At 33.1% G+C, this 13,872-nt stretch overlaps 3 protein-coding genes across 5 annotated transcripts; 1 reads left to right on the top strand and 2 right to left on the bottom strand.

Annotated features, from left to right (window-relative positions):
* The first annotated feature begins 1,479 nt into the window (after positions 1-1,479).
* Positions 1,480-4,005, top strand: LOC118037924 (uncharacterized). Its single transcript, XM_035044087.2, has 3 exons — positions 1,480-1,526; positions 2,031-2,304; positions 3,236-4,005. The coding sequence occupies exons 2-3, from the start codon at positions 2,103-2,105 to the stop codon at positions 3,850-3,852; spliced, it is 819 nt and encodes a 272-aa protein (XP_034899978.1). The 5' UTR covers positions 1,480-1,526; positions 2,031-2,102; the 3' UTR covers positions 3,853-4,005.
* A 1,708-nt stretch (positions 4,006-5,713) lies between these two features.
* On the bottom strand, positions 5,714-6,037 carry LOC140955439 (uncharacterized). Its single transcript, XM_073408355.1, has one exon. The coding sequence runs from the start codon at positions 6,035-6,037 to the stop codon at positions 5,714-5,716; it is 324 nt and encodes a 107-aa protein (XP_073264456.1).
* Positions 6,038-10,758: 4,721 nt separating this feature from the next.
* LOC118037923 (uncharacterized) lies at positions 10,759-13,614 on the bottom strand. 3 transcript variants are annotated; one of them, XM_073408326.1, is made up of 3 exons: positions 12,941-13,614; positions 12,210-12,281; positions 10,759-11,091 (listed from the first exon to the last, which is right to left on the bottom strand). In XM_073408326.1, exons 1-3 carry the CDS (start codon positions 13,514-13,516, stop codon positions 11,059-11,061), a joined length of 681 nt encoding a protein of 226 aa, XP_073264427.1. In that variant the 5' UTR covers positions 13,517-13,614; the 3' UTR covers positions 10,759-11,058. The 3 variants fall into 3 exon arrangements, with proteins under 3 accessions (XP_073264427.1, XP_034899976.1, XP_034899977.1); XM_035044085.2 differs by having other exon boundaries at positions 10,759-11,001; positions 12,941-13,611; XM_035044086.2 differs by lacking the exon at positions 12,210-12,281 and having other exon boundaries at positions 10,759-11,001.
* Between the last annotated feature and the right edge of the window lie 258 nt (positions 13,615-13,872).

The following is a 13,872-nucleotide window of genomic DNA, read 5'->3' as shown; positions in this document are numbered from 1 at the left end:
ATTTTTAATTGTAAATTTACAAAAAATTATTCTACTTAGAATAAATACAAAATAATAATTAAAATTATTCCTACACATTTAATTGAAATTGAACAAGTTTGAAAAGAAAATAACTAAAATTCAACAAAACAAGGCAACAAATAACAACTAAAATTCATGTCATTTATTAATTCATAAAATTATTAAGAACACAAAATTGAACAAATATAATGCAAAAAAAAAAAAAAAAACCACAAAAGAAAGAAGAAAAATAAACGAGAAATTCTTACCTTAATGGCGTGCTTTATTTTAGCTCTTAATTAAAAAAAATACAAACAAATTGTTAATAAACCAAAAAAGACAAAAAAAAGAAGAAAAACAACATACCTTAGGATGAGAAGGGAAGAGAATGCTTGATCTTGAGTGAGAAAAAAAAGAGAGAAGAGAAGAGAAATAAAAAAAGAGAGAAACGAGTATATAAGAAAGGAAGAGAGAAGAAGATGAAAACCTAATTTGTTATTAATTAATCAGATTTTTTATTTTTTTTATTTATAAATAATTAAATATTAATATGTTTAATATTTTCATGGATGATTCCAACTTGCATGAAAAATTCCATGTATAATTGTTTCTTAAACCGATAGATACATATAACCAAAACCTTACAATATATTTTCCAATTTCTTCCTTCCTGATCCAGCAATTGGAGAATTCCGTGATCTGTATCTGGAGTTTTGCGCAAACCAACAATGGGATCTACGAAAGCATTGAGTATGAACTTGTGTGACGTTTTCTCGTTCAAATTCAAGTAACAAAACAGAAGTTAATCCATGAAATCCCATTCAACCTTCCCATTATTCTGCAATTTCTCTTCCACCGTTTCTTGCATGGACTCGGAGAGTCGGTTAGCGCTGCTGCGATGCAGTCATCTGGTACCCTAACCTGCTTTATATCATTAGAAGCAACTGTGGCAGAGGCGTAATTAAGGTTGTCGCAGCAGGTTGACATTGACGTTGAGGTTGAACCCATGTTCTTGGAGGTGGCTGCTAAGCCGGACCGTGCCTCCTCTACAAGTGAACTGGATGGTCCCGGCGTCACAAAGAATCGATGGGAGTATTTTCTTTGTGATGGGCAGGGCTAGGGCTACCTGCCTTAAGTCAAGGACTTCAAGGTATAATTTTAAAATTCGGCTCAGCAGGTCAATCCAGGATCCGGTATATCTAGAACTGAAATAGAATCGGGTTAAAAAAAAAAAACTAGAGGAAGAAAAAACCCAGTATAACTCGGTTGATCTGGCGGATTGACCCGACAAGACTTGATCAAAAACTCAATTATAACCCGTTATTTTTTATTTTTTTTAAATAACATCATTATATTTTTTTTTAAAAAAAATTGATCTTCACCACTTAATAATTTGGTCAAACTTAAAACTTGAACCAAATCTGAAAAGTTTTAATTATATTAATTATAGATTTGAGTTAAATAGTTAATAGAGCGCCCAACACCAGCCCGTTCGTACAAGAACCCCCTCTTAAATATCTTGAAGAGTTAATTATAAATTAGTACTTTTAATTTAATAACATTAATTAATTTGGTTTTTAAAAACTATACATTTAATCCCTATATTTTAGAATTCTCATATAATCCCAATCCTTTCGTTTTCTTTTTCCTTTTTCCTTTTGGTAATACTTCAATCCTTTCTTAACTTTCCATTATTTTCCATTTTTTCTAATTTTAATTAGTAAAATAAATAATATCAGATAAAAGTACCTCATTTTTCCCCCAAGGAAATGTATATTTTACCCTAATCTTTTTCCCTAAATGGCACGGAATAATAGTGCTGTTGGAGCTGATACGCAAATCATTTAAAATACAAAAAGTGGAGTAGGGTGATTTTTATTAGGAAAGAAAGCATTTTTTAGAGAAAAAATAAATTGAGGATAGTCAACGTTGGTCAAGCGATCAATTAATTATCTTTTATTATATACTGACTAATCAATTAGTTTTGATAAACTAGAGGGACTAAAGTATAATTCACACGTATTTTGAAGGGCTAAAATATACAGTTTTGTGGTCTCCGAATCTTGTTTTGGCAGGATACGGAACTTGAGGGGGAGGGAGCGATGGCCAGCGATGGCAAAGAAGAGAGAAGAAGAAGAATCGTGGAAAGAGGGTCGGACAGGATGGCTCTAATCACCGGCCAAATTCAAAGTCTCGATTCGTCATCATCACAAGTATCTTCAACAACATCAAATTATAGTCACCTTGCACATGATAATCCATCGTCCCCATCAACCACGGTCTCTCAACATGCTCAAATTGATGGTACCTTTTCCTCCTGTTTCCTAATATATATGTCACCAGAAATTTTGTAAGTCGTTTTTTGTGTTGATTTGGGACAGGAATGACAGCATTTCAAAAATTAGGCAACATAAATTATCATCTGCTGTGCAGTATTGAGATAAATGAGAATTTGGTTCTCAAAATTTTTCATTGAAAATGGGCACACTTTTTTTCTTTTTTCTTTTTTAAATCTGGATCATGACCCCCAACCCCTCCTTCTGATTTTCCCATGTTGCGATGCTTTTGAGATAGGATTCCTAGGATACATGTAGAAAATAGAGAAGCCAAATTTCAATACTCCATTAACCATTCTGGAAATCAGTTGTTCTTGTAGCAATATCAGATTCTCCATAAGCATATTAATTACATTAGTTTATGAATTTTTTTTTTTTTGAATTGATGAAATCCGGTGAAGGAAGATGCCCTTTATTTCAATTCATAATTTGTTACAAGTTAATTGAATTAGCAGCTATGTCTATAGGCTATGGAGGAAATATATGGCCAAATAACATGGATGCTTATCCCTGATTCCAGACCTTAAATTAATAATCACTAATTGTTTTCTTTGTTTTTTGTATGAGGATGCTGAATTTCTTTTCTCAGCTGCTGCAATAGGTTACCCATCGCAGTTTCACCCTTCCTCTGCCCATATTATTACTTCAGAATAATGCCTGGATTGTTTCTATTAAAAGAATTGAACTTGTGAAATTAAGACAAGACCCTGTATGCTAAACAAGGAGCTGCTTCTGGCAACTTCATAATTTGGTAGCTCAGAGTGGTTTGGTTTGCATCATGAAACATTGCTTTACTATTCTATCAAATTCTTATCCAGTGTGCTGGTGTCATGCATAATTTGTTCTGAAGGTCACAACTACTTGTTTCATGTTTCCCTTTGCTCTTGTGGCTGTTACAGCTGGTTCTGGAGGAGCAGATTATGAGTCTGGTTCTAAATTTCTGAAACGAAAGGCCAGCAATGAAGCTTCTGAAGGGATCAACTTTGACATTAGAAACCTAGACCAACATTTACAGGAACGAGTGACACCTACAGAAGCTTACAACAAGATGACCGAAGTACAAACGTCGATAGTGACACCATCAATTCGAAAGGCATCAGATAAGCCTAATTTTTTCTCTTCGAAGAGAATAAACTCCTGCATTATAGCCTCCCAGAGATCTCGTGTTATTTGTTCTCTCATAATAGCTTCTCTCGTGCTTATATCTTACATTGATTATCCACTGCTTGGAATTAACATAGTGAGTTCAGAGAGCATTATAGCCTCTAGGCCTCTTTACATAGTCCTGCTAACTGATGTAACAATTGTGCTTGTCCGACTGTTTCGTGAAAGGGGAAATCATGGCACTGAGGAATCTGAGAGAGAACGAATGGTATCTAAGGAAGATGGAGATAACTGGGTGGGAGCAGTTAAGCTCTTGGAGAGAGGTTTGGCTGTGTATCAGGCCATCCGTGGCATCTTCATTGACTGCAGTGTTTATTTAGTTGTTGTTATCTGTGCCCTCTCTCTCTTGTAGTTTTGATAGCAAGATGACTATCTGTAAGCTCTTGGCTGCATGGAGTGTGGAACCAATTCAGCAGAGCAATAATGCTTGTTGTAAAATCCCTGAACTCATTTGTTCATGTCAAATTCCATAAATACCATTACTTGCACTGTAATTATTTCCTTCCCTTCCTCCCTATATGTAGTAAACCATTTTGAATCAAAGCATCCCTTTTGCAACATTAGAGATAAGTCACGAAAATCAAATTGTCATGCTTCATTAATTGTCTACTCCCCCAATCCTCGCTGAATATGTACATGCATCAACCTTGGTAATGGGAAATCTGGTGATTAATCAGATAACGAAATCTCCACGATCTTCTCTATCTAATAGATGGAGATCGCGCTTTGAAATAATCCACCTTTCAATCACCTCAAGTATATGCTTCAACAGGAATTACTCGAGGGTGGATTGACTCAGAAACTGAAGGTAAAACACTACTTTTTTCCCTCGGTAACTGAAGGTAAAACAATTAAATTAAAGATTGAGGTTGCCTGTGCTTGATCATGGCTGTCTGTGCTTCCAATGACAACCACAGGTTTTCATGTTTTATTTTGCTTTTTAAGTAAACGCCAAGGAGCTGATATTGTCATAATTTAATTATGCTGAATCGTGGCAAGAAAATTGCATGCCCTTTGTTTTTCATTCTATCCTAATCCAATGCAGAAAATAAAGGGGCTAGCATCTTTCTTTCTGGACCGTGCTAAAGGGTTGCCTGGGGAGGCTCGAAAGATGCATCAGCTTTAATGTGACTGACTTTATTGCTTTAATATCCCTCCTTTTTTTAGTCCTGGGTTCATATTGATTTGGAAAAAAGTATGAATTAGAGGGATTGGTGGGCTCTGGGCAACAGTACCACCCTTTTGTGCAGGAAGAGATCTCTTTGTTTTGGGTTTTTCTTTTTTTATTACAACTTCTATCATGAACTACTCTTTTCAGTCTAGCTACACTTGCCCCTTGCAAGGAATCCCATGCAAGTAGCTCAAAGAGGTGAGAAATTTTAAAAAATGGCATGGTGCCCCTGGCAGCTACTCTTAATGGGTTGATATGTGGAATGCGAGCCCCCTGAGAAATGGCCTTATAATTTGAAGTTTGAACAGTTGAAATCTTCATAAAGTTTTAAATGAGACATCTGGGACCTTGTTCAACAGGAGAAACGATGCACAGTGTCTCATCTAACAAGAACCCCACAGTCAAAAGAACATTATGGAGATGAGTGTAATATATTTGACCCCAAAAAAGAAAAAGAATCCAGAAAGAAACAAACCTTGAGGTGGTGTTCTTTGCTAGAAAAATATACGGTGTAGCAAAGAACACTGCTAATGTCAAGCCTCTTTTTGAGCATAAAATGAACCTCAAATTCATTTATAAATTAAGATTTTAAAAAAAGGAGGAGGATTTTAACAGTTGAAATCGAATGAAAATGGTATGTACGCAGTGAACTTTCATGTAGCACATGAGCTTATCTAGATAAGTGATCAGCTGGTAGTGAGCCCACTCGTCTATATGCAGCCTTGACCACTAGACTTAGTAATACTTGAAGCTTGCATTTCTTGAAGGAGCAAAAAGATGATCAGAACATGCATGTTGCCTTTACTATTCGTAGATTTAAATTACAAGAAAAGAAGTAAGCTAATAAAGAACTCGATTAATATCATAAGAAGAGAGATAAGTTCTTAGTTTCTTAGCGGAACTGCTGGAAGTAAAGATATATGTGTTATATGACCAACATAGCAAATTTGATTTTCTTGAAGAATAACTAAGAACCTCAACTACGTACGCACGCAAGTAACCAGCAGACAATGTTCTTGCTAAAATTCCTGAATTCATCAAGCTATACCAACCCATCTTTCTCAAAGATCCTTGAAGGGACGGCAAACCTAGCGGAGAAAGACCTGGAGCTGTCATCAGGGTTGGAAATGATCAAGCCATGATCAAAATTCTGAGAGTAAGTGTAGGGATCATAAGTAATATTAGCCTGAGCCGACGATGAACAGTCAAAAATCTTTCTTTTCTCCTTCACTATCTTCCTCCACAGTAATCTCCACCTTGGTGACTTTGATTCATGACTGACCAGTGCTTTAAATGACCCAATCCGATCATACCCCCTTTTTGCGTAGCTATTCATGTTTCGACTGCCTGAGCTGCACCATGCCATGGTCACATAAAACCAAGAAATATTCGTGTAGCCAGATCTCCAGAGAAGCTGCAAACTAGTATTTGCTTCTGTATAGCAGAGAGTCTTGCTTTTGAAGTGCAAGATCAACTGTTCATATTGAAGTCGAAAGGTACGATATGCTGTCCCAGAGTCAAATTATGCAAGCTATATATACACACACAAAACATACAGGTTGCGGGAAAAGTAATATTGTAGCCCAAGACTCAATGGGATTATAACTGACAACTTTTTTAAAAAAAAAAAATAAATCATTAGTTTTGGTTCCAGAGGTAATATATTTTTTCACATAATTCAGAACTCAGATTTTTTTAATAGTAAAATAATATTGTTAGCATTAAAAGCAAAACTCAATCAATTGGCTTTACGAACCTTTTTGGATTTTTATTTAAAAACAAAAACACACTGAAATAATTTAATTGGTCTTTAAAGTAAAATTTCTTCACCTAGACTCTAGGATTTTTTTTTGTACTTCCATCCTGGCCATTCAAAATTCAGGTGTCATTAGTCTTCACTAATCTCCGTATATATTCTCGGCTATTTTAATTTGGATGTCATTTGCCTTTGCTAATCTAAATACACATCCTTGGTCATTCTAATTCGAACGCCATTAGCCTTTGATAATTTCAATACACATCCACAGTCATCACATTCCCGATCATCTTAGTTTGGAAGTCATTAGCCTTTGCTAATTTCAATATACATTCTCGATCATACTAATTCGAATGTCATTAATCGAAACTAATATTATGATATATTCTTGGTCATCCTAATTCGGATGCCATTAACAGAAACTAATCTTAATACTCCAATATATTCATGATAGTTCCCTTACTACTAGTTATTTGAAAGTTGCATCACATTTAAGAAATAGAATGATCATGATTTCATCAATTTAAATAAGAGGGAAGTCACCTATTTGCTCTTCCTCTGATGTAGTCTCCTCTAATGGAGGATTCAATTTTCATCGCTCCTCCTAGTTCATAAAGAAACCCTTGAGTTATGTTTCATTCAATTCTTCTATCATAATAAATTTTCGTCGCTCCTCCTAGTTCATATACGCATAAGAATTCTATATAGAGAGATCACTCATGTCCATAGAAAGGTTCACGTGACGGTTGTGTAAATAATTCTTAGACTTGAGATCACTAAGTCATCTTATATAAAGAATGTTATGCTTTGATTCTGTTACATGTTATTTTATTTGTCAAAGAACCATCCAACCCTTCTTAGACTTGAGATCACTAAGTCATCTTATATAAAGAATGTTATGCTTTGATTCTGTTACATGTTATCTTATTTTTCAAAGAACTATTTCAACCCAAAAGCTTAAGCTGTTAGGTGAGGTTCCAATATATGATTTATATTATTCTTTAACATATCCCCTCAAGTGAAAGCCCTTTCGACTTGAAACTTGCACATGTTCACGCTACCTTATGCTTATTTTTTATCAAATAAATGGGGGTGGTGAAATTTGAACTCATGACCGCTTGATCATCAAGGCTCTGATTCCATGTTAAAAAACCATTTCAACCCAAAAGCTTAAATTGTTAGATGAGATTCCAAGATATGATTTATATTATTTTCTAACATTATTTGAGGTAATGAAATGGAAAACATTACGTGTAATATGAACTATATGAAAGTACTTGAGTGATCAAGAAATGACTCATCACCCTAGGTGAATTAAAAAATATATATTTTTTATATGTTCTCAAATAGTATTAACTGAGAAATCCTTGGTTAAGGTGGAATGAGATTTGAAAAGAGTTTTAAATCTTATCCAAACAATCAATAATTATTATATAGAAAAACAAACATGATTTAACACGACAGACATACTTCATGCTTTAATGTTAAATCGAAACATTATTGATGAAAGGATATTAATTACACTGAGAAACTAATTACTGAAAAGTAATTAAGTCAAATCACTAATGACTTTTCTAATATTTTGAGGTTCATGACATGTTGTTAGACAACGTACCTGATCTTCGAATATAAATTAATCAATTGTTGAATTAATAATAAATTAAACTGTTTAATTTATTTAATTATAATTATAATTTATATTTGGGCCAACATATTAGAAACTTAATCGGTCACACACATTAAGAATTATTAATCAGAAATTAAACTATGATGATTTAATTAAGTATGACTTAAATAAAATATATTTTAGAAATTAAGTACTCGAATATAATTAATATAAAGATTATATTTCTAGACCTAGAAAAATCAAGTAAGGACTTAATTAATTAAATTTATAAAATTATCCTTAAACAATATATGGATATTATTTGAGGGGCAAATATATATTTTATTATTTATAGGATTTTTAGTATTTTCTATAAATATAAAGTTAAGCCTATTATTTTGTATGTGAAAAAGAGGAGTGATTGTTTGCTAGACAGAAAAATTACGTAAGCAAAAAATTAGAGCTAATGCTCTAGGCATAGCAATCCCTCTCTTTAAATAGAGATTTAAGAGATTTTTTAAGGGTGGTTCATGTGGATTACCGTTGGAGGCTGAAAAATAAGACAGTTTATGGTTTGAGACAATCTATGCTTTAAAAAATTATTCAAAGCCGGAGAAGATCAAAGCTTCAGATAATAGATCTTTAAACAACTCTATATCTATCTAATAGGAACGTAGAGACTCTTGAATAATTTTGTTTCATAATTTCTGTTTTATATATATATATATATATATATATATATATATATATATTTATTGGGAGACCAACAGTTAGCCCAATGAAACTATCCTGCAACCTAGCTATTCCAGCTCCTTAACAGAACATCAATCCAATCGTCTTACACCAGGAAGCATCACGCAAGCAGATACACTTGCACTGTTGGTTCTTCAGAACTCCTTCATCTGAACAACCAAACATTGTTGATCTCTCTTCTACTGGAGCTTAAAGATAGGTCGACTTCACTGACTTTGGAGCATATCGTAGGTTTACACACTAGATCCAAGCTTTATTGACACATCTTGTTTTCATTTCTTTAATGTTATCTGCTTTTTTTTTATTACATGCATGACAAGCATGCAAGTTCTCTGTTTTTTGTTCATCATTGTATGTTTTTTTCTCTTCAATGTTCCTGTTTACTTTCGCACAGCCATGTTGGCTCATCCCACGCCAATAACCCAAAAAACTTGCTTTCCAGCATCTCTTTGCAATGATCAAGCAACCTTCCCAGAAAACTTCTTCTACTGTCAGTGCCTATATATGCTGTTCTAATGTCTCTTTTCATTGTTCTGTGATTGCAGGTTTACTTGCTTTCCAGCATCTCTTGCATTCGAGACCTTCATGCACAAATCTTAAATTTATTTTGTATTGGCTGCTAAACTCATAGTTATTAAACCCGGTTCGGGCAGGGGCGGAACCAAGGGAGGCAGGTAGGGCCCAGGCCCCTACAAAATATTTTAATTTTTATATTTTTATTTAAATAGATAAAATTTCTAATAATAAAATATATCTTGAGTTTTGGCCCTCCCTATTATATCATTCCAGCTCCTCCCCTGGGTTGACCCGACAAAGAGGCGAGTCCCGGGTTTCATGGGTCAACCCGGATCACCTGGAAAAATTAAAAAAAATTAAAGGTTTTAATATTTTATATGAAAAAATTAAAAAAAAAATCCATTGTAAATATAGGTTATATATATTATAAATAATAAAGTTTGAAATAATATTTTTTTTAAAAAAATTTATCTCACATTAAAAAGATATTATGTTAAGCTTTTAAATTGAAGAATTTAAACAAAAAATGTTTATTATCCCACATTAAAAAAACATAGCTTTTTTCTTGTGAACATAGATATATATATACTAATGGGTTTCAAATCCCACATAAAAAAACATAGTTTTGTTTTTCTTGTGAACATAAGGTATTATATATACTAATGTATTTCAAATCCCACATTAAAAAAAAAAAAGATAAATTTGTTTTTTTTAAAAAAACATAAAGCATATATACTAATGAGTTTCAAATCCCACATTGAAAAAACATAATTTTTTTCTTGGGAATATTAAGTATATATACTAATGGGTTTCAAATCCCACATTAAAAAGATATTATATTATCCTTTTAAGTGGAAGTATTTAAACTAAAAAGTTTTTTATCCCACATTAAAAAAACATAATTTTTTTCTTGGGAACATAGAGTGTATATATATTAATGGGTTTCAAATCTCACATTAAAAAAAAAAAAAAAAAAAAAGGTCTTGGTCAGGTCTTGCCCGAGTCACAGGCTGACCTGTGGGGTCGACCGGGTTGTTGCACTGATTGATATTTTGACAATTCCAGACTGGTCCAGCTCCCGGGTCCTAGATTAACCCACCGGGCCAATCCAGGTTTAAAAACACCGGCTAAAACATGCATAGTTACTATGCTCCCCACTACTACTTGGCATACTACAACATTTTGCTTTCTTCATGGCTTTGGACTTGCTGATATCAACGACAAGGCCCTTTGATGCACAAAACTCAGGCATAGCTTTTTTGCTCTTCCATCCTGTTTTTTATGCTTGTATATAAATCATGTAGACTGCCTCTCAAAACTTGAACGCAAAATTTACTGACTTTTACCTTCAATAGCAGTTTACCTAAAATCGATTCATGCACACTCCTTTACTTTCGTTTTAAAAATCATTTTTTTCCCATTTCATTAAAAAAAAAAAAAAAAAAAAGAAGAAGAAGAAGAAGAAGCCCGCGGCGGGGACCCTATCTAGTATTATACATAAATTATGTGGCCCAATGAATGATTCTCAAGGTAAAAATACAAACTGGCAAGAGAGAAACAGTGCATGCTAATAGTTATCACATCATCTGATGAGTGCATAAAATTCCAATTGCTCTAGCTTTCCTGTGCATGGAGAGTCCCTACGAATCTTTTAGCTTATGCTGCAGCAGCGGCGCCCGCAAGCTCTTCAAGTTCATCTCTGATCAGTGCACACAGATCCATGTTTTAGCTAAAGCAAATTATTTTAGCTAAAGTCTTAAAAGTGCACCCAACGAATCTTTTTGCTCAACTGACATGACATAACAAATGTCATTTTCAGCTGTGAAAAACAATTAATTACGGAATAAACTTTATGGAGGTAACAGACAAGTTACTGGTTGTTTCCAATATTTTAAAATATTTTGAAAAGAAATTAAAATTTTTATTTTTTATTTATTTTAAATTAATATATTTTTAGTATTTTTAAATTATTTTGAAGTGCTAATATCAAAATAATTTTAAAAAAATAAAAAAATAATAATAATAATATATTTTTTTATATAAAAAAATATTTAAAAATAATCACAACAACACTGTAAGTTTACTTTTGTAATTGTTACTTGAAATCCAGAATACTGCATTGTTAGGGAAGACTACCTTTTCAGCAGATGGAGCTGTATAGCTTTAGGAAGGAATCTTTCATTTTTTCAAAAATAATTAAATATTAATTAACCAATTAAATTAGAAAATCCTATTGAAATTTAAATTAAATGCAACTAACCTTTTATTAATAAAATAATTAAAGATTTTAAATTTCTTATTGGGAATATCACAATCTGGGATTTTCCTTGTGCTAATTTCCAAAAGTATTTTACCGTGCTCATTTAAAAAATGACCCAGAAATCAAGGGATTGCAGCAATCCCAAGATCTTAAATTGTGCAATTAAGGAGCAGTTTAGGGCTTTGATGGATGTTTTTCTTAATTTTAAAAATTTTTTATTTCAAAAATATTTTTATATTTTTAAAATTTTTTAGATATATAGATATTAAAAATATTTTTTAAAAAAAAAAAAATATTTTAATATATTTTTATGTGAAAGTATTTTAAAAAATAATTACTATTATATTTTTAAACACCCTATAAAATATCACATGATTTCTGCTAATATTTTAAATTGAAAAATATATAATATGATTAATAGTGACTACCCCCTACCAGCATTGTTGATAATAAATGTCCATTTGAGATAGAATTTTATCTGGAGCTTTTAATTTTTTTTATTTAGTGTTTTTGAATTATTTTATATATATATATATATATATATATATATATATATATTATTTTAATAAATTTTTAAATAAAAAAACAATTGTTACTGGGTTACCAAACAATCCGTGAGAGTACCAAAGAGAGTAATGCCAACTAACCTCAGGGTAACAAGTTTGACGAACAATTGTCTGATTGAGTGTATTTACCAGAACTTCACAGGACAATTTTGCCTGTATTAATTAAGATAGAATTAAGACAGCACCTTTGACATCACTAAACACAAGGAATCAATAGAAGTAGATCATGTAAGTTAATTACTACATTAAGTTCTAGACAACACATGCAATCTTCATCATCTGGGATCATAGGCAGAGAAGTTATTACAAGCACAGGATATGACAGAAGTACTGGAAAGTATGAAGGGAAAGTGGGGAGAAAGAACCAGTTTTGAAAAGTACTTCCATAAACTAAATTTGTCAAATATAATACAGTCTCAGGCCTAGAACAATTCAGCAAATTTGCATAATAATTTGATCAGATCTTCAAATTAAGCGTGGTGCATTTTACTATGTATATATGACCTGTGCTCAGCCCCAGTACTAAACTTGCATCTCAAGATTTGCTTAAAAGAATACTTCAAGATGACCTAAAAAGGTTATGCAAGGGTTGCTTGTAAACTAATGCAAGCATTCAATGTGATAATTTATAAATCATATGTTAAAAAATGTTCTTAAATATATACACATTCAATTTTTTCTCCTACTTCAAGTGGAATGGGTTTAAATTAACATACAGTCACAACTGCCATGCTTTACCTTGATCAATTTTGAGTCTCTAACCAATAAAAAACTTCAAAACTTTAGAAGAGAATAGAAAAACAGAGTATTACCTTCAAAGGGAACCCGAAGAACAGCAAACCAAGCTTGCCAGAAACCTCAGTGACAGTATCAAACGGGACCGTGCCCCTAGCCAAGTCCTCAAGCAAGGACACCACGTCAGACAGAACACTGATCCCCCTTAAATCTATTTCAGCATCCACGTAGGATGATCCTAGTGCCCTCACGTGTCCATGATCGGATCTCGCGTGACCCAGTCTCTTCCCCTTGTACTTTACAGCAACATCAAGACTTCTAAAATCCATGGAATACACATCGACGTTGCGTACTCTTAAAGTAACATACAAAGATAGATCAATATTGATTATGGGCAAGGTGTGTATGTGTATCTTGTCTAGGCGCAGCCTTACGACCTTGACCATGGGATCGGACGGCCAAAAGACATAGACAAGTGCTGAAAAGAGGAGGAGGAACGCGATAGTTATCATTGGCCATCGGCGGCGGCAGAACGGAGTGGTGGGGTGGCGGTAAAAAGGTAATACAACACACCCTTCTTCATGCTGACATGGTATTTGAGCATAGCAATGAGTTGGTGATAGTGGTGGTTCAGTACTTTTGGGAAGAGCCATGAGGGCTGCTGTGGAGATGGGGAGGAGAGGGATGTGGGGCGTTAGGAAAAAGAATTTTGGCGAGGAAAGTGAGTTTTGCGTGTCGGGTTTGGTCGTTTTCTCTTCAAAGTTATGTCATGATGTCGGGAAATTGTAGAGGGGACTTCCTGGTTGGTGGGACTGTTTATCCGGGTTTGTAGGATTCTAGTCTTTTGCATTTTAAAAATATTTTTAAAAAAAATTTAAATTTTTTTTTTTTTCTTTTCTAATTAATATTTTTATTTTTTTTTTTTTAGATCATTTTAATACGCTGATATCAAAAATAATTTTTTTAAAAAATATATTATTTTCATACATTTCTGAGTAAAAAAACACTT

The sequence above is a fragment of the Populus alba genome, chromosome 3 (genome assembly GCF_005239225.2).
Source record: "Populus alba chromosome 3, ASM523922v2, whole genome shotgun sequence".
Taxonomy (NCBI): Eukaryota; Viridiplantae; Streptophyta; class Magnoliopsida; order Malpighiales; family Salicaceae; genus Populus; species Populus alba.
Note: the sequence above shows the minus strand (reverse complement) of the source record. Positions and strands in the feature narration are given on the sequence as shown.

Coding starts and splice junctions, on each gene's coding strand:
- LOC118037924 (XM_035044087.2), top strand. CDS start 2,103: ATGGCCAGCGATGGCAAAGAAGAGAGAAGAAGAAGAATCGTGGAAAGA. Junction 2,305..3,235: donor TCAACATGCTCAAATTGATG/GTACCTTTTCCT, acceptor TGGCTGTTACAG/CTGGTTCTGGAGGAGCAGAT.
- LOC140955439 (XM_073408355.1), bottom strand. CDS start 6,037: ATGGCATGGTGCAGCTCAGGCAGTCGAAACATGAATAGCTACGCAAAA.
- LOC118037923 (XM_073408326.1), bottom strand. CDS start 13,516: ATGGCTCTTCCCAAAAGTACTGAACCACCACTATCACCAACTCATTGC. Junction 12,282..12,940: donor TCTTCGGGTTCCCTTTGAAG/GTAATACTCTGT, acceptor TAATTAATACAG/GCAAAATTGTCCTGTGAAGT. Junction 11,092..12,209: donor GTCAAACTTGTTACCCTGAG/GTTAGTTGGCAT, acceptor ATGTCATGTCAG/TTGAGCAAAAAGATTCGTTG.